At 31.8% G+C, this 21072-nt stretch overlaps 1 protein-coding gene across 5 annotated transcripts; it reads left to right on the top strand.

Moving 5' to 3' along the window:
- Nucleotides 1-11595: 11595 nt before the first annotated feature.
- On the top strand, nt 11596-18481 carry LOC112289890 (uncharacterized). Of its 5 annotated transcripts, none has more exons than XM_090254876.1 (16): nt 11596-11945; nt 12300-12480; nt 12772-12813; nt 13539-13635; nt 13798-13884; nt 14279-14401; nt 14672-14755; nt 14965-15080; nt 15375-15476; nt 15808-15921; nt 16310-16366; nt 16613-16679; nt 16934-16987; nt 17187-17261; nt 17549-17593; nt 17988-18481. In XM_090254876.1, exons 2-16 carry the CDS (start codon nt 12461-12463, stop codon nt 18084-18086), a joined length of 1182 nt encoding a protein of 393 aa, XP_090111002.1. In that variant the 5' UTR covers nt 11596-11945; nt 12300-12460; the 3' UTR covers nt 18087-18481. The 5 variants fall into 5 exon arrangements, 4 of the variants coding, with proteins under 4 accessions (XP_090111002.1, XP_090111003.1, XP_024391368.1 ...); XM_090254877.1 differs by having other exon boundaries at nt 11665-11945; nt 12379-12480; XR_016505797.1 differs by having other exon boundaries at nt 11706-11945; nt 16613-16737; nt 17988-18420.
- Nucleotides 18482-21072: the final 2591 nt, after the last annotated feature.

The raw sequence follows: 21072 nt of genomic DNA on the forward strand, positions 1-21072 counted from the left end.
GAAATAACTTGATATGCATATTAAGAAAGAAACTGGAATGGCTATTGCCAAAAGTCAAGAAAACAAGAGATCCTTGAAACTAGACTGGAAGCAAGAAAAGAGTTGACAAGAGTGTCAAGGACAAGAATATGATAAAGATAAATAAATAAGTGAGACTTCTCTCATATAAAGATGACAAAATAGAAATAACTTAATATATATATTAAGAAAGAAACTTGAATGGCTATTGCCAAAAGCTAAGAAAACTAGAGACCCCTTGAAACTAGATTGGAAGGAAGAAAGGAGTTTCAAAGAGTGAAGAAGGCTTCACTCTTGACTCTATATATACTATCTAACTAGGGCTACATGGCGATATTCTATAGGACCTCCAATATGTGTTAATTTTGTAAGTCACATGCCTTGATTTACTAAGTAAGTTTTTTGACGTATAGGCCACATAGTTAGCTTCGTCTTTAAGCTAACAGTGTTTGTTTCTAATCCAATATATTTTTGTTGAAGCCTTTATAACTTCCTTCGAATAAAACATTTGGGACATTGTTAGGAATTGTTCCTACCTCTAATAAATTCACCAAACATGGGGACTTCCTTCCAATGTCGTGATACCAAATGCGTTGTAACTTGCCATCTATTCAAAGAAGAACATGTCGTTTTTGAAGATCTTCATCTCAATTGCCTCATCTTGAAGGTTGTGACAATCGTAATGTATTGTCCAACAAGTCAGTAAACAAAGGCTCTTAAGTTGAATCCACTGGTTGTTGGTTCTCCATCTCCTCAGCATCACAATTATAAAGAAGCTACAAACAAAGATTGAAAGTAGAATGTTATTTTGCTTAGATCTTGTTTTTTTTATAAAGAAGGTTTTTGTCTTAATTTTGATGGATGTCATCAATGAAAAACCTCCACAGATGTCGTGATGTAACATGACTAATAGGTGAAAGAGTGTGGAGATTATTATAATATAAGAGATCTTAGTTCAAAGTATTAGAACAAATTATCTTAGAAATATAGTTAATAGTCAAAGGGGTAGAAAAATTAAAAGGTACCAATATTGCCTTTTAGAAAGGTGACTTCTACTTACTTTGTAGCACCATAAGTAAGGCAAATCAAAGTAGATTGAAAAAATAAATGATATAGGCATCTTAAGGAAGAAGTTAAGAGTAAATTCTATAAAAAATTACTTAGAAAAATTAGATATTGATACCCGGAGAGGGCTAGTTATGAACCAGGGTTGAAATCAGATCTTGGGGCTTAAAGTCGAGTCTCGATGATGACTCCGAGATTCTTTTGGAGATCAAAGAGTAAGGATTGATAGCACACTAAATAAACTTTCTATGAGCATAGATTTTGGGTGATTTGGAATTGATATGACTTCGTAAGAGCTTTGCAAAGTCAAGGTTTGTTTCAGATGACTTAGATTTTATAAAATAGGGTTTACGTTTTGGATCATTTCAAGAGTTTTGTAATAGATTTACAAGTGAAATTTTGTGGGTTTATTGTTATAGTTGTGTTTAATATGTGTCATGAATTTGAGCTTGATCTAATAGTTGAATTGAGGGATATTGAGGTTTAAAAGGGTCAAGATCTCAGAAAGTAGAATTTTAGGTCCAGTGGAGGTTTTTGTGATTTCTGGCAATCTATTAGTTGGATTGGAGTAAAACTTGTGTGAGAGGGTATAAGACTTATTTTTCTATGTGTGTGAGAATTTTGAGATGAATCGAATGGTACGAAGAAGAGACATTGGCTCTGGAAGATTGGCAATAAGATTAGAGAAGGAGGCCGATTAATACCCAAGCACATTTTTGAAAATATCGTCAATTTGGTAATTCCGATCCTTATCAATTCTTTTTGAGCTTGTTTTTAACTTATTTTTTAAAAAAGTGTATAAAATTTGAGTTAAGATCAACGGTTTATTCATTAGTTATTGAGGTTTAAATCTGTTGTAGGAATTATTAGGATTTGGTTAGGATTTGGTTTGGGATTTAGGGTTTGGATTAGGATTTAATTAGGATTTTATTTAGGATTTAGGATTTGATTAGGATTTGGTTTAAGGTTTAGGATTTGGATTTAATTAGGATTTTATTTAGGATTTAGGATTTAATTAGGATTTGGTTTAGGGTTTAGAATTTGGATTAGGATTTGATTTAGGATTTGGTTAGGATTTGATTTAAGGTTTAAGATTTGGATTAAGATTTTGTTTAAGATTAAGGATTTGGATTTGGATTTGGTTAGGGATTGATTTAGGATTTAGGATTTGGTTAGGATTTGATTTAGGATTTAGGGTTTGGATTAGGGTTTGGTTTAGGGTTTAGGATTTGGATTAGGATTTAGTTAGGATTTGATTTAGGGTTTGGTTTAGGGTTTAGGATTTGATTAGGATTTGATTTAGGGTTTGATTAGGATTTGGTTTAGGATTTGTTTAGGATTTGATTTAGGGTTTAGGATTTTATTAGGATTTAATATTCAATTAATTTTGGCCTAAAGTTTGAATGAAGTTCAATAGGATTTTAACTAGAATTAAATTATGATTGAACTGAGATGTATTTGAGTGATATTTGTGCTCTTTCTAATGTTTCTTTAAGAATTTTTATTGTTTGATTGAAATTTCTTTGAGGTTTTTTTAAATTTGATTAAGCTTAATTAGTATTATTATAGTCTAATTATAGAATTGTTAGTATTCTATTAGAATTAGGATTTTTTATTATAATTTCTATTCTTCCTTCGATAGCTAGGTGCCCGAAGCATTCTCAAGCAAGACTTCATGTATTACGACACCGTCTTTGCTACATTTGCAAGATTCTTTACTGGCTCCTATGTATATTCACTAATATCATATTTATGCCAATAGACAAGATATTCCAATTTATTTTGGCACTACCTTGAATCTAAGACTTCTTCCACTTCAAACTCTTCATTATTGTCAACTTCTAAATGAGGAGATGGACCTTGTCTTCTTCTTGGTATGTCCGTTGTCTTATATGGTTCAAGAAGAGACACATGGAATACTAAATGGATTTTCATTGACTTTGGTAGATGTAAATGATATGCAACACGATTGATTTGTGCAGAAATAGAAAATGGTCTAAGCCTTCGATAGTCCAACTTGTCACAAGGATGAATGGTCTTGATATTTGGATGAAGTAGCCATACCTTATCACCCAAGTAGAATGGTAGTTATTCCTTTCGATAGACAATCGTAGTGATCTTTTGTTGTTCTTGAGCTTCTTTTAACTACGCCTTCATCGTTGCATGTAACTTTGACAAATAAATCGCCGAATCTTTCATAGCAAGATTATCAACTTTTGAAAAATCAAAAGTATCAAGTCATGGATGATAACCATAATTAGTAAAGAAAGGTGTTTGTTTTATAGAAGAATGTATCGTGTTATTGTAAGCAAACTCTGCCAATGATAAAAGAGTTGTCCAATCAACTTGTTGGTAGTTAATGGTACATCTTAAATATTGCTCCAAAACTTAATTAACACACTCCATTTGTCCATTAGTTTGAAGATGGAATTTTGAAGATAGTTTTATATCCATTTTTAGAATCTTGAAAAGAGTCCGCCAAAATCTTGATATAAATTGAGTTCTCCTATCTGATATAATATCCTTGGATAATCCATGATAGCGATAGATATTGTCAAGAAAGAGCTTAGCTGTTTCTTCACCTATATAGATTTTGTACATGGTACAAAATGTGCCATCTTGGTAAAATGATCTACTATCACAAGTAAAGAGTCACAAGAACCTGAGATTGGAAGATCCGTGATGAAGTTCATAGAAATAGAAGACCATAATTTTTCTGGAATGGATAATGGCTGAAGAAGTCTGTAAGGTCAATGGCAAGGAATTTTTGATCTTGAACGAACATCACAAGATTGTACAAAATCTTAGACTGCTTTGCATATTTGTAGCCACGAAAAGTCCCTAAATGTTAGTTCCAAAGTCTTATTGTATCCAAAATGTCTTGCTGCTGGAATGTCATGATGAGCTTGAAGAACACGTAATTGAGCTTCACCTTCTGGAACATATAGGCGTCCCTCAAAATAAAGTAGATTCTTCTTGAATTCAAACTTAGAAGTATGATGAGACTTTGAACGATTTTTTTTCATATCGCGAATAAAAGGATCAGAAGACATACTTGACTGAACTTGCTTAATGAAAGTTGAATCAATAGTTAGTATTAATTTCATTGCTCAAAGATGAAGATGCTCTAGCTTCAACAGAATTATCCGTTATTGATCGAAAGCAACACCTTCTTCTTTTGATGTAAGATAAGATCGTCTAGAGAATTCATCTGACAAACCTTGTTGATTTCTTGGTTGATAAGTGATCTTGAATTTGAATCTTGACAAAGACATACTCCAACGGGCTTGGCAACGATTTAAAACACGTGTTGAAATAAAATATTCAAGGTTCTTATGATCGTTGTCGTTTTGTAACATGACTATATGGTGAAAGATGATAATATGGATCTTATTATAGAAGAGCCAAGTTAAAAGAAAAGGTAGAAAAATATGGATAAAAGATAGGAAGGTAATAAAACTTTTAGTAGTAATGCTACCCTTTTAGAAAAAATAGCTTCTACTTACTTTGTATGGCCAAAAATAAGGCAAAATAAGATATATTGAAAAAATAAATGATATAGAAATCTTTAGGAGAAAATTAAGAGTAAATTCTAGTAAAAATTATTTAAAAAACTAAATGTTGATACCCAGATAGGGCCAGTTATGAAGCAGGGTCGAAATCAGACCTTAAGGCACAAAATCGACTCTTGACGATGACTCCGGGAATCTTTGGTAGATCGGAGAGTGGGGTTTGATAGAAGATTGTATAGGGTTTCTATGAGCATTGATTTTGGGTGATTTGGAGTTATTATGACTTTGTAAGAGCTTTGCAAAGTCAAGGTTTGTTTCGAATGACTTGTGTTTTATGAAATAAAATAAGGTCATTTATTAAGTGTTAGAATATGATTGGTATATTGATAAGTCCAAAAGGCATGACATTGTATTCAAAATGTCTATATTTGATATAAAATACTATCTTTCATTCGTCTCCCTCTTTAATGCATTCCAAATTATAATTGTCTCATGAATGATGTTTGAAGAGAATAAAGGTTGACCATCTATTACTTCTACATGTACAACTTTAGATTTTTTGACTGTACAAATTGTATGTGATTTAAAAAATTCTTTGTCAATAAAACATGCAGAGGCTCTTTAGTTAAATAATGCATGATAATTTAGTTTTGTGACTCTTAATTGTACAAATATAGTAAAACATCGAAAAAAGTAGAGTCTATAGGACCTTTTTTGATTTGTGATAATGAAGAATTTAACCACATTATCTCTATTGTAATTGAATATTCTTATTTTCTTACAAAGCTTTTAATAATGTGGCCAAACTCCTCATTCAATATGTAGGTTGACATTTTTCTAAACAATTATCAACCTTGTAGCAAGATTTTCTATAATATAAGCATAGGCCAAGTTCCCTTTGACGCTTTTTTTCTTGATCTGAAAGAAGTTTGAAGCAAAATACATGAATCTGTATATCTTCTACTTTCAAATGCTCATTAGAATTGGATGGTGAAGAAGCTGCAGAATAATTGGTATATACATATGGTGTAATTGAAGAATATTTATCTTATCATTGTTGAAATAAACAGCTATCACACTTCACAACTTGACTAATGGCTTCCTTGAGTGTTTGAAGATCTGGCATAGACAAGAATAAGTCTTTGACATCGTTTCTTAATCCTCAATGAAATTGGCTCATTAATGCATCTTCTTCCGAATTTATATCATATTCTAATTATCAAAATCTCAGACATACATTGATGTAGAATGTTTTCATTATTGAAGGCATTGATTTTTAATTGTTAAAGAATGAACCTTATTGTGTTCACCAAATGCTACCAAAATACTTCAAAAATATGCAATATAAAAAAATTCTTTTCAAATAATGGAGCAAATTAAGATAAAGCTTGATCTTAGAGCAAGGTTCTAACCAAAGCAACAGAAGATGTTTCAATGGAATATTATTGAAATTGAAGTAAGGTAATTAATCATATTTAGTTTACAAACCCACAAAATTTTGAGCGGGTGCCATCAAACTTGTCCAAAATGCTGATCTTTTGCTGTTATTGTTGTTAGATCATTATCTTGAGTAGATTCACCTTCCATGGTTGTCAAAGTAGATATAGTCATTTGAGAATTTGGAACATCTATTGCCATTTGATGTGGTAGTTGAAGCACTCACGCTCTTTGACCATTATGTATAGTCATATATAGTTCTTCATTCTATTTTGACAAAATCTTTGTCTTAATTCTCAATGCTCAAAAGCATTAATATTAGAATCTAACTTGATTTCTTTGGAGTTTTTCATATTGACTTTTCTATCTTTTGCCATAGAAAATTAGAGAAACATAGGCATTTAAAAGAAAAGAAAAAAAAATTGAATCTATGATATAAAAGAAAAAACCAAAAGAATATTAAAATATATATATATATATATATATATATATATATATATATTAGCCTAGGAGAGAGTATTCAACAACTTCTAGAATGCTATAATATATTCAAAAAGAGGAGTAATCTACTCTTTGTCAAAAAAGATCAAGCTTTTAATATTATTTTATAATAGTCTTGACAAACTATTAGAGACTATATATAGACAAGGATTCAAGATCAAGAAATGGAATTAACTTGATATTAGAACAATAACTAGATAAAAAATAAGAAGATCTTGGCTAGACCACAAGAAGTGAATTGTCAAGACTAAGGATCTCCTTAGTCTCAACCCCTATATATATTAAGTCTTAGAAAGCTTCTTAAGAATTTTGCAAGAAGCTTGAAAATAAAGCAAGCTTAAGATCCTTCTTTGGCAACTTTCTAAATCATGTAAAACCTCTTAGAACCTTCTAGGATCTCCTATGATCTTTTGAAACTTTCGTAGAATCTATTAGAACCTTCTTAGAACCTTCTAGAACCTCTTAGAACCTTCTCAAAGCTTCTTCAATTTTATGTCAATGACAATTAGTTAATAATTTCAATTGAAATGTAATTTTTTGTAGAACCATAATCTACAAGTCCTTGACATAATTATCTTTTTAGTAGTCATGTTAGATGTATCAATTAAATCTTTTTATAGTTTTTTGAAGCCATACCATTTGTCTTTGAGAGATAGTAGCTATTTCTAGTAGTAGTTATTGGCACCATTATTAGAGAGCTTTATTTTCTTGCTTTGTCTCATTATTGACTTTGTGAGTTTTAAGACCGTCAACTTGCCTTGCCTTACTGGTGCTTGAATTTTGATATTTTGAAGAATCTCCAGTCTGAAGGTTTGGCTCTTGACAATAGAAACAAAATTCCTTGTGCATCAATATTTTTTGTCTTTGTGGTGTCAATGATCCTTGTAGGATATCAATCTCCATTGGCATTTGTTATTATGCCATAATATTCAATAGCAGCATAAGACTTCGTATTGTAGGTCGTACTCTATGATTTTTGATGACTTCTCTCTATCACAAAATCCACCTTGAACTCGATGCCTTTCAACTTAATGTCGCCATCAAATGGCTGCCGTATGTCTCAAGTAGCTAACTATATATATATATATATAATTTCTTAAGTAGTATTTGCTTGAGATAATTGGAGGTATTGACACATGTTGGAGAGCTATTGAGACACATCTTCTTGTCTTAAAGTCTGAGAATATGTCTTAGGCTTACTCAATTTCAACCTAGTAGATGTCAATTCTCTTGTCCTCAAGACTTTTATTTACCTTTTCAAAGTAGCTATCTGATCTAAGAGGTGTTATATTTGAGCCTCCATCTGGAATTGCTATGCCATATCTTCCATATTGTAATTTCTCTACTAGACTTCACTATTGTAATGCCTTTTCACCTCCTGATTGATTTTTTTTATTTTAAGAGTAGCTCATAGTAACCTCAACATAATACCTAGTATGACGACAATAACTGATCTTGGACTAAATGATGACTATTCACATGCTACCAAAAGTAAACAATTTAACACTTGCTCTGATATCAATAAAATAGGACCAGTCTATCTTAAAAGTCTAAGATCCTTTTAATCCACTGCAACATAAAACCTCATTACAAGATAAGACAATCTGGATTAAAACAAAACTAAACAGAAGTAAAGAGAATAGAACATGTAGATAAAATTGAGCAACTAGAATTAAGATAGAATATATATATATAATCCAATTGTATTAGAAAAAAAGATTCAAAACCATACTTGACGAGATGCCCCAAAAGGCCATGGCTAGTCCTAATTATATTTTGTTCTACCACCCTAGACTTTCTAGAATGTTTTCAAGTAATGGATTCGACTTAGATAACAACCTTAAATTCTTTCTAGAAGGTTTTATGGTGGGTCCTATTTAAATAACCATTGTAAGCCTTTTCTAAAAGGTTCTCTAATAGGCCCCATCTTCAAAACGACTCTAAATTCTTTTTAGAATATTCTATAGTGGATTCTACTTAGTCCACTAAATTAATTCTAATTTTAGAAACTTTCATGGTTCTAACATCTATTTCTATATAAATATCTTATCTATACCTTGTTATATGTTGTTCTAATACTTAGATTACGTAATAAATTTTATAATGATTTAAAATTAGAAAACTAAGAAAAAAATCTCTTATATTTTTGAATACTTCTTGTTTCATTATATTGATAATGATCTTTGTATTAACTTTATACTATCCTAATTGAATTGATAAGAGTTTATTAAGACCAAAAGAATTATATTTTTTTTATTAATATATTTTGTAGTATATTTTATTATTAAATTTGACTAAAATATATTTAAAATAGATATTATTTTAAAAAGACATTATATTTAATGATAAGAAGTATTTGTATAGAAAACATTGGGCATTAAAAATCTTTTAAAATGTATACTTTTAACCATAATTTACACAAATTGGAAAATTTCAAAAAAAGCTTTTTATATCTTAGACCACAATTTCAAAAAATTTATTCAAATTTTAATTTGAATCAGTGTGAAATTGACCATTAGTTCATCAAATTTTAAGATGAAGAGATATCGTTAAATTTTATTTTAATTTTTTATTTGCAACATATTATATCAATAAAATCTATTAGCTCTATTACTCAAAAAGTTATTTTTATGAGAATTTATTAAAGATTTAAGATGTATATTGACATAAGATATTTGTGGTTTTGGTGGTCAATAAAAATTATAATTAAACTAAAGACATATTATAAATATATTTTTTCAAATGTAAAATAATTATATATTTTTAATTATTTTTTTGTAGACTTAGTTATTAGATTATAATAAAATAATATCATTAAATATAATTTATTATTTGAAATTATTAATAATACTATTATAATTTTTTTTAAATATTTATATTATCAATTTTTGATTATAATAATTAAGAAAAAATTAATCAACATAAACTAATAGGTCAAGTAAATAATATGTTTGAAATCTTAATATTATGTCTTGATATCTTTATTATGCTCTTTTTTTTTAATAGATAAATTTGAATATTAAATAGTAACTTAAAAGAAATTCTTCATAAATATTTGACATTAATTAAAAAATCTTTAAAATCATTTTGTATATTATAATTTTTTCAAATTTAAGTAATTATATTTTATTCTTATTATTTAAGTTCTATTTTAAGATTTCTATCTAAAAATATATATATATATATATATTTTGTGGTTTTAAAAAAGACCTATTTTTAGAAATATAAAATTTAACATTTTTAGACTTAAAGAATAGTTGTTTTTGGTTGTTCTTATAAAAAAGAATTAAAAACTATACAATTTCTACTTTAGAAAAAATACCATACTAGTTTAGTCACAATAAACTCTAAATACTAAATTTAATTAGAAATTTCATAGAAATAAGTATTGATATCACATTATATATATAATAATATTTTTAGAATTTTTTTATGAGTAATATCTTAAAGATAAAAAATTTGACCATGTATAATCTTTAATCATATATGTTAATTTATTTATATTAATAATGTTATTTAAAATTTAGTAAATAATACACAAAGGGTATTAAAATTTGATTAAGGTTTGATTAAGATTGTTAAGATTGATTATTATCTGGGATATACTATGCAAGAGATCAAATAAGAAGTTGAACAAAAGAGTATCAATTTATAAAGCTAGTAAGAACTTGATTAAAATAGATGAGTACAAGATCAATACTGAGAAAGGTGAACTAGAGCTCCAAGAGATGTGTTGTTGAGACAAAGGATTTCTTCAACCTTGACTCAAATATATATTAGGTATTAGGAAGCTTCTTGAGAAGTTTTTATGTTACTTGAAGACAAAGCAACTATAGAAAGCATCTATGACAATTTCTTTAATCTTCCTAAAACATTCTAAAATCTATTATAATACTTTAAGAATCTTTTAGAACTTTCTAAAAATCTTTTAAAAGCTTCTATTTGAATATTTTTAAAATCTTTTAGAACCTTCTAGAACTTAATAGAATATTCTAAAATGATTATTAAAATCTTCTTATTGAATATTTGTAATAATTATAACATTGCTAAGAATTAATTTAATAGAATGATTATTTTAAAGTATTTGAGATGTTATATACAAAGAATAAAATTAAATCAATTTTTTGGAAAGAAAATAATTAAATTATTTGGACTTGCTACAATATTGGAGATATATGAGGTTTATAAAAAATACTCATATATGATTAAAATTGATTAAAAAATCTTATATCAAAATATTTAATTACAAAGTAAAGAAATAATATAATAAATATTGTTAAGTATAAAGAATTAAAATATCTTAGACCAAGATTGGATTTTAAATATTATATAGTTTTAGATACTTATTTTTAAATAAATTATTTCAAATATTTACTAAATATATAAGTTTAAATATTACTTAAAATACCATATTCATATTGAATGTCATAATTAAATTCAAAATAAGACATATAATGCAAAAAGATTGACCAAAATAGAGGTTTTTAGTAATGTGTTTTATTGTAAATTGTTTTTCATATTATTAATAAAAACCTCTATTTTTATAAAAATAATGCTTAAAATTACAACCTACAAACATTATTACAACATTAATTCAAATTTTGCAAATTAAAATCTCAATATTCTAAAAAAATTATTAGATAGCACATCCATCTTAAAATCTAGAAAAAAAGAAGAAATGATCACAAATCTATTACATTTTACTTTATTTTTATTGTAATAAAAATATCAACAAACTCTTCAAACAACTAATTAATCTGTTCGAAAATGGTGAAAACAACACAAGTTTCAATGACGCACACTAGGCCATGGTGTGAGTCATGCCACCACTCTGATCCATGTGTCAATCTCCCTTGCTTTCAAAGCCCATTGGCAAGGGCGAGATTGGGACACAAACCTATTCGTTGTAACTAATGTGTCAACAAATGAGAAAACCCATGAAAACATTCTCACCACCACCACCTCCTCCTCCTCCTTAATAATAATAATAATAATAATATTAACAAGGCCAGCAACGCCCTCATTGCAAGTGTGGGTGGGACAATGAATTGTACGAAGTTGGGAAGGGAGGGCATGGCCTTGCGGTGGAGAACCGTGTCCCCCCCTTTCCAAGGCCACGGGCTTCTTCATCTTCCCAGCTTCCGCTTGCTGAGAGAAAGGGGTGCTGCTACTACGCTGGAGACAAAGAGAGTGAGCGAGTGTGAGAGAGAGAGAGAGCCATTGCATCCACACACACTGTCAATCAATCATTGGGGAGAGCGATGGAGAGGAGGACCTCGGTGAGCGTGGTAGTAGAAGCAGCGCAAACAGTGAGGTCAGCGGGCATCGGGATTCGCGGGAAGTAGACGAAGAAGACGAAGAAGACGAAGGAAGACTGCATCATCCTCATCGTGGAATCATCGGAATAATGTGGTCAGTCAGGCCAACCCACCTAGCCAGCCAGCTAACTGCTTGCTTGCATTACATGTGGGTTTGTTTGTTTGTTTGTTGGCTCCCCCTTCCTCATGTCGGGTCATGGTGAAACGGTCTCTCGCCTCTCCGCCTTCGTCCCACTGTTGCTTTGCTTCCCTCTCGAGGGTTTAGCATCTTGTGGGAATAACTAAGAGATAACAGTTGAGTTGGGTTGGGTTGTGGGTTAGTTTGAGTGTAAGGTCTGGTTTCGATCAGTGAGTTGAAGTTGTGAGCTTGATTGCTAGAGGTGTGAGTAGCTGCGATCTGAACTTGGGGATGGGTTTTTGAAGGAATTGGGTAGCTGTGTGGTGGCAGGATTTCTGGGTCTAGATGTTTGTGGGAGGATTGGTAGGGGTTGGTGGAGTTTGATGGGCGTGGAGGTTGGATTTTGAAGATTCAGCGGGTTCTGTGGGTGTTGACGGTATTGATGTGAAGCGCTTCAGCTTTTGTTTTTTTTTTTGTTGGTAATTCCAACTATGGCATTCACACCCCGGAGGTAATGTTCATCTTTCTTTTTTGCGAGGGTGACTCTTAAGAAGAGTTGATCTAGGACTTTGAGGCTTAGCTTTGTGGTACTGCTGTAGAAGGTTTTCTACTTTGTATTCAGGTTAGTGGTAAAATAGGATTTACTGCGTATTGAGGTGCAGCTAAGAATTCTTTCCCATACTATTCCGCTTGAACTGCGAAGAATATATGGATTTGAATAAGAACTATAAGGAGTCACGTTGCCGGTTTTTAATGTTTTTCTTGCCGAAATCTAACTTATTATTTACTACTCGTTTCTCAGGAGGAATCAAGTGTTTGCTCAAGGTTCAGAAGATGTCACAAGGTAGTAATTCAAAATCAAGTCGACCATTTAGGTTGTGTTATTGAATGTGGTTTTTGTTGATGAATGTCGTCAGGTTTCGTGATTTTCTTCCCCTCTGCTCCGTCACATCTTTATTTAAAACGTGCTACTGTTGTGGTTTATTTTTATGTTCTATCCTTGCCGTGTAATTTTCTCATACTGCATGCACTGCATTATATGTGACAATGCGTCCGAGTGATTGGTTATATTTCTCCTTATTTCCAACTGCGTATTCGAACTCAATCTACGTCAAAGTTCGGTGGAGAGAAATGAATTTGGTCCGATTGCAAAATATTATGACCTGTTCACTGTGGGGATTTCGAGATCATATGTTCACTAAGACTTATTGCATGGCATTGAAGGGGAGAAGATTTAGAGGACGATTCGCCAATCCTAATTTTTTATCTTTATCTTAGAAATAAGTATTATACAGTGTGGATGATGTTTGATCCTTCAAGATTAGTTAACGGAGTCTCGAAGGTCAGGTGTATACCTTACAAATCTCCAGGTTTTTGAGCACACACTACTGTGACTTTGTAGAATCCCAGTTTCAACCTCACGATTTCGGGAAAATGAAGGTCACATTATGGCAATTATTCATTAGTTAAACTACAAGTGGATGTGTTTTGGTGGATTGCTTTGATTATGTGCAGTTGGCAGCGTGCCTCAGAATGTTCTATAATGATTTGGACGCTCTTATTGTGCAGCGGGTTTCCAAGGAGGCGAGTTGAGACCATCAAGTCTTTAGCGCCCCATGTTCTGGGCGTTTTTGTTGGAATAATCGTCGGAATTACTTTCATGAAGGTAAGAGCTGTCCGAAACAACAATGGAACCCTTTTAAATCCCTATCTGTGGGTACTATTTGAAAGTATTTACTAGTATCTCTACAATAATATACTTAGATAGTATCTTAGCTTCTTTTTGTGATCTTTGTACACTAATAGCTTTGCGGTGTGCCAATCTTAGTTTGCTAATCCTCCATCACTTATCGATTCAAGTGGAGCTTTCGAGAGATACAATGTTGAAGACTTTTGTCCCCCCCGTGCCCCTAAAGTAACCACTCACATTCTCACTTCTGATCCGCTCCAGGCTTTTCAGTGTCGTCTGTTGTTGTTGTTGTTGTTGTTTTTTTTTTTTTTTTTTTCTTTTCTTTTCTTTTCTTTTCTTTTTCTTTTTCTTTGACTTTTCTTCCCGTTCGCTGTCTTTATGATTGTTTCACACGGCTTAGATCTCAGCAATGCTTCCTTTTCTTTCAATCTTGTAATTGAAACATGCCGCATTTTGGGAAGACAATAATTTCTGAAAAATATCATTACTGCAGTGGTGTTGTCTCTGTTGCATCCCTACATTACTTAATGACTTTACCTTGATAAGAAGCGCCTAAATAATACAATTTATTCTGCTGGAATTCGTTCGAGGAACAATGACAAGGATGAATTCGTTTCAGGACTCAGAGGATGCCGTAAATTGCTCTTCTCTGCCTCCACGAGGTTCTGAACATCTGCCACGCGGAATAGTCGTCCCATTGACGGATCTCTACCCCCGTAGGTTGTGGGGAAAGCCCGAGGAGGTGAGGTCCTTTTTTTATGTTAACAGTTTCGTTGATGTCGAATTCTGGAGCTAAACATGAAACAAAAGTTAGAGACTCTGTTAACTGGTTCGTGTATTTCGTATGTCTTTTTACTTTTTCTATTATGTGGTAGTCTGGAAAGTGAAATAGGTTGTAGCACTAATAGTCACTGCTTTTGTTTCTGGAATGACCGAGGTTGTTGAGTCAAGATTTTATGGTTTGTTGCCCCAAACTACTGGCTAACCTCTTCATAATGGTTGTTTATGGCAGGATCTTTTAATAAAGCCGAAGTATCTATTGACCCTAACTGTAGGAATTAAGCAAAAAGACTTTGTCAATGAGTGTGTTCAGAAGGTATTCACTGACCTCACTGATTGCCAACCATCTGAAGCAATCTGTAAAGTTTTGTAATATTGCCGTGTGGTTCACCTCTTGGTGAAGACTTGCGAGTTAATGGAAACCATGTGTTTAGGGTCAGCGAAGTAAGCTATTGTTGTTGCTTCTATTGGAAGAATATTTTTCGAGATTAAAATGCTAATATATTCTTAGCGTCTGGTCTGTAGTTTTCAAAAGATTGGCAGATAGTTCTGTTCCATTATGACGGGAAGGTAAGCGAATGGGACGAATTTGAGTGGGCGAAATACGCCATCCGTATAAGCACTCCAAAACAAGCAAAATGGTAACTGTTGCATGTCATATGGGCCAACGCTACAAGTTTGCTAGCCTCTTTGTATGCCAGCATCTTATTATTTATTTTTATTTATTTGTTTATTTTTCTGAGTGCTCTGTATGTTCTTTTGACACTGCGCTGCACATGTTCTATCGTTTTACTTTTGTGTATCTCAGCAAGAGGTTTTCTTTATATGATGGATACAATGACTAGCCCCAAAGCATTGGAAATTTTATCATGAGAATGTAAGTTTTTCTTCAATTCGTTGTATTTTATATATTAACACTGTTGGGATATTCTTAGGTGGTATGCCAAAAGATTTCTGCACCCCGATGTCGTTGAAGCGTACGATTATATTTTCATTTGGGACGAGGATCTGGATTTACAACATTTTGATGCTGAAAAGTAGGTTCTCTGAGAAGTGGGTTTGTTTCGAATTTCTAGCTCGTTTTAACTGTTCCATCAGCAAGTGATATAGATTATTGTGTTTGAGCTGGAAGTCCTATTCGTATTGTATTAGATGTCTGTTTCAAGTTCGAGGTTTTTCAGTGCATCACAATTAACAATGTAATGCCGATAATGGCGTGAGAAACACCTGTGTGGTTACGAGATTTTCACAATTTAATGCCGGTCCATTTTACCATGTTAATATATTGGTGCATACCTGGAGCACAATGCATGTTAAACTCGTCACGCGTTTCACATAATTTGATGTTACCCGGACCTCTGCCTTCAGGTATATGGAACTGGTTAAGAAGTACGGACTTGAAATATCACAACCAGGTTTAGAACCAGATCGAGGCTTAACGTGGGAAATGACTAAACGCCTTGGTAACAGCGATGTTCACAAGTAAGTAGTTGGCGCTCGTCTATTATTGTGGTTTTTCTCGTGTTAAAGTTGCTAAAAATACTCCTTTCAGCATGTCTCGACAATTTTCTTACACTCATGGTCAAATAACAGTATACGTATTAATTTGTACATAATCTAAGGCAACTCGTATTCCCGCAGTACTTGAAGACTTAAGTTAGTACTGTTGCAATGCGAGAGAAAAAAATAAAATAAAGGAAGCACTTGAATAAATTTCATAGTTTGCTTGCATAGGTTTTTGAACTTTCCTTTAACACTTTTACAAGAACATCTTGAGAGAAATGCAGTTTTTACACATATTACGTGAAATCTGAGGGTTTTACAGACTACTTCCTAGAACAATTACCCTCATGCATTGTTTCCTGCACAGGAATACTACGGAGAAAGCGGGGTGGTGCTCGGATCCCCAATTGCCTCCTTGTGCGGGGTAATACTTCATTAACACTCTGTTGATTCTGTTGATTCAGTTTTTTTAATTCTTTGCTGTAGAAATATAATTTAGACGTTAAATCATATTCGATCAGGGGTGAAGGTATTAGTCCGTTAATGAGGTCCTGCCAAGTATCATGTTTTTTTTAGTTGCCAGCTACGTTAGAATCATTTAGACTTAAGAATCTGTATCATGATGTGTGTGCTGCATTATTTTGGGTCACCTAATTCCGCGCAACTGCAGATTTGTGGAGATTATGGCACCTGTTTTCTCACGATCAGCCTGGAGATGTGTTTGGCATATGATACAGGTGTTGCCCCAAAAGTTCGATTGTGAAATGTCACGCATGAATATAATTTGAGTGAAAGGTGTATTGTTTTCAGAACCCTTTTGTGGAATGTAGATTTTGTTCCGTGCTTGCTGTCAGGAGTCTTCACTTGAAGGTTTATCGAGAAATACTACTAGCAATTTTTTCCTAAAGTGCCGGCGTAGAAAATTATTTACTGTACATGCAACTAGGCAACTAGTGTTGCTCACAATTTTGTGAATGTGGTGTGCTTACAGAATGACTTGATCCATGGGTGGGGACTGGACATGGAGCTTAAGCGGTGTGCCCTGGTAAGTTTATACGAAGTTGAATTTCGTCAGTCGTAGGTGCAGAGCTTACATAACTTTCTAATTGCATCAACAAATGGACACAAGCTTCGGTGGACTTCTTTCTACTAGTTGAAGTATCACTCTGGTTGTTATTTTCTCAGTCTCTGTCTGAATTGTTGGATATCTCATCTACTGAATGGTTTGTCTTGATGATTTGCAGCCTGCACATGATAAAATTGGAGTTGTAGATGCTCAGTGGATCCGACATCGGGTTGTGCTATCTCTAAATAGCTCGGTTTGTGTTCCTCACAACCATTCACTCGTTCTATGATTCTTCCGAGATCGCAGTTCTAATGTCGAAATGCTATTCGTTATGGTTTATAGTAAAGCAATATTTTCTTGTTACTTGTCTACAATTTCAGTCGTGTGGCTGGTGTAAGATATGTTGTCCGGTTTTTCCTCCGTATGCCTAATGCAAAATGTGCCAAGCTTGTTCCGAAACAGTATTACTATCGGTATTGTAATTGGGTTCATCTGTATTTGTTTGTAATTTTTGGATTGACGAAATTCTGGTCTTGTCAGGGTGCTGAGGATCCTGCACTACCAAAATGGACATCAGTAACCTCGGTATGTTCCTTCGTATTGCCAAAAATACATAAGCAATGATGTCCTACCTTCTGTTTCACTACTGACGAAGTTATGCTCTTAGTGATGGGTTCTTGTGGTGCTGTATAAAAAAAACATTCCCTAGCACTGACATACTTTCAAAGCATCAAGAGTTTTTAGTACTGTTTTGTTTCTGTATCTACTCCATATCATGGTGTGAACAGTAATGAGTACGGATTCATGAACCTTCTTCAATGCGTTGAAAAACGTGGCTCAGAAAGAAACAGTTGAATTACAACACAGTTTAAACTGAAGCAACAATTGAATGTTGGAGAATTTTTCCCTCGCATGTCATTGATGAAGTTAGGTACTTTGTTTATGACATCATGTACTGGTTATGCTTCCATGGTTTTAGGTGCGAGATCGCTGTCGTTATGAGTGGGAAGAGTTTAAAAAGCGATTGAAACTGGCTGACGAAGAGGAGAAAGCGCGCCTTAGCAGAGCTGGAGTATGACAAACCTCCGTATAACACTTCAAGGTGGTGTGATCTTGATTAAACAACCGCAGGGGTCTGAGTCAGTGGCCTTTCACATGGGTTTCACTCCTGAAACAATGAGTGTTGTTACGTTTGGAGTGTCAGTAGATTGCTGGTTGTGAGCTAAAGAATGACGATGATATGTTTTTCCACCTTAAGTTGCTCCCTCTGTTTCACTCGTACAGTTTTAAGTTAAAATGTTTTTCCATGCATTTGTTGTATACCCGTTGCCATGGAGAATGGTGAGGAACGGGTTTTGCCTCGTGCACATATTTCAGGTCCTCAACATGAAAATACTGTCATGTTCAAGGCATATGGCCTCCTTGGGTATTTATTTGACGTTTAATTCGGAAATGGTTATCTAGATTTATGAATTTTTGCCCTTACTTAACTTTTATTTTCCGCTTAGAAGTATGTATCCATTCATCAAATCATAATGTTATCCAACAAATTACCAGTACGCATTAAGTGTTAATTTTGAAACTATTTTACACTATCCTAGTCATGCAAATGTTTCATCGTTCTTGAATGACCCATGTTGATGAATGAAGCAGAAATCTGAGGAATGACAGGTTTTGCGATCTTGAGGGTTGAATATTGATATGAACATCTCATCTGAAGCCCAGCACAGCTATTCAAATGATCATGCACTACCAGTCCCACTTAAGATAATCATGCCGTGACAAATCTCTTGCTCATAAGGTTTGATTATCTACGGCTGTAACTTCTATTATTAAATAACTTCATTTAAAGTTTTCCTCCGTTTGTATCTAGTTTCTTTTACTGTAATTTTTATGACTCTGAAACTTTGTGCTAACTTCTCTTAGGGTTGGAAACTTTTGATTCAATTATTCACTCAATACTAATATTAAAAAAGTAAATTGAGTGTTTTTTTGGGATTTTACCACAGTTAATTATTGGAAGCATATAATGTGTGATTTTCTATGAATAAATAGAATTCTAAGCATTCATCACTCACATATTTTTTTAATTTTGGGATTGTTCTTCTATGTACAGTCTCCATCACATTACGTCTGTTTCTTTCAGATCATGAACTTTTTGAAGTACATGATATGCGTATGTCTTGTACATTTGGTTGTAATTGATTTGTATATTCCTATTTAATTTCTTACTGTTCAAAAAAAATCTAAATCAGTTATGATATTTTTCTTAACCGTTATCCACCTAAAGGAAAGAAAATTTTCATGTTGTTGTTGTTGTTGTTGTTGTTTTTTTTTTTTTTTTCTTTTTTTTGACAAAATCCTAACTCATTTTAACAATTTTGATTCCACGAATAAATATTTCTTAATCAGCATGGCATAAACTTTATCTTTTCATACAACAGTGCACCATGTGCACACAACTTTTGTTTCAAAACATCAAAAATTGTCATTTGTAAATCAAACAAGCTTATAGCAATATGAAAGCTAGTTGGTTTGGTCTTAGAATATTTTGGTGGTTTGCTATAGGTAGAAAAAATAATTGCTATTAAATAATCTATATATATTTCCAAGAATTATCAATGAAATCCTACATCCCTAATTTATGTTAACTCCTAATCTAATTTAATTAGTAAGATAAATTCTAAAATCTTAGCAAACTAGTGGAATCAAAAACTTTTCTCTCTTTCAAAACAAAAAAAAAAAGCTAAAATTATAAATTTCTCTCAAAATAAAAGGAGATGATTCTTCATAATAAAAGGAGAAAGAAACATTAAAAATGTCAATTTGTACTAAAAATAAAATAAAAAAATCGTGGATAAAATTTTAATAAAGAATAGAAGAGTTATTTAAAAAGAGTCTATATATAAACCATTAGAGGATACAACTTTCTACTAGAATACAAAAAAAAAAAAAAAAAAAAAAAAAAAAGCATTATCTTTTATAAGATATAAAAGACAGCATGAGAAAAACAATCATAATAAAAGATAAAAAATAATAATAATTGTGAGTTTAAAATATTATCTCTACTTCAAAAAACTCTTGCTAAGTGAGCTTGTTTAATTATACACTTGTTAAGTGTTCTAAGCTTTTACAATCTTTCTTTAGTTTTGGATCTATTGTCTAGTCTTATGTTATTTTATTCAATATAATAATGTTTCAATGCCTTATCTACTTTTCATGTTTCTGTTATTTAATATTTAGAATCAACAAAGTTGATTTTGGTTGTAAACTGAATACAAGTGTAGGTATATGATTTTCATTATAATATTTCATATTACATGCTTCTTAGGAACTCCAAGATGAGGTCAAATATTAGGCATTGTGTATTTTTTGCCAAGTATTGAATGTTCTACACAATTGTACCCTTGAATTTAACAACATTCAATCATTTGTGTAGAAATATTTAAAATACCATCTAAAACCAAATGTATCAGATTAAATAGTAAATTGTATTGAGTTAATTTAAACATTGATTGCACAATCAACATCAATGTTAATATATCTATGAATTGTAGTCATATAATTCATGTTTGGAAGTCTATTGTCTAAACCTATGTCTACTTTAAACTTTAGTTTCTTTCAATTTTTATTAATATAATATAATCTAAATTATAAAAAAAATTAAAAAATCTAAATATAATAAAATTTTGATATGCATTTGGTATTAAAAAAATTGACACATGTTATAATTTTGCAAAAAAATACTTTCGTTTAATATAAAAATGTTAAAAGATAGCAATAGATTAATAGAAAAAAAAGAAAAAAGAATAAAAAAAAAGAAAAAAGAAAATCAAAGGTCTTTAGATGTTTCATTGGTTGAAATGTATAGTTTTGCAAATGAAAAATATATCTAACAAACTACAATCTATAAGCATAAAATATAATTTTTTTCTAATTAAACACATGGCAATTTCTAATAATTATTACTGTGATTAAATATTACTATATTAACTATATTAAAACTTGATTTGTATCTTAATTTTACTCTTAATTTTTTTGATGTCTTATAGTTTTATCCATAT

This window comes from Physcomitrium patens, chromosome 12 (genome assembly GCF_059467195.1).
Source record: "Physcomitrium patens ecotype Gransden chromosome 12, ASM5946719v1, whole genome shotgun sequence".
Taxonomy (NCBI): domain Eukaryota; kingdom Viridiplantae; phylum Streptophyta; class Bryopsida; order Funariales; family Funariaceae; genus Physcomitrium; species Physcomitrium patens.

Bases quoted from the DNA above. Each gene is read 5' to 3' on its own strand.
- LOC112289890 (XM_090254876.1), top strand. From the start codon at position 12,461: ATGGCATTCACACCCCGGAG. The intron at 17,262-17,548 runs GTTTGTGTTCCT...TGGTCTTGTCAG, and splicing joins TGCTATCTCTAAATAGCTCG to GGTGCTGAGGATCCTGCACT. The intron at 17,594-17,987 runs GTATGTTCCTTC...CCATGGTTTTAG, and splicing joins AATGGACATCAGTAACCTCG to GTGCGAGATCGCTGTCGTTA.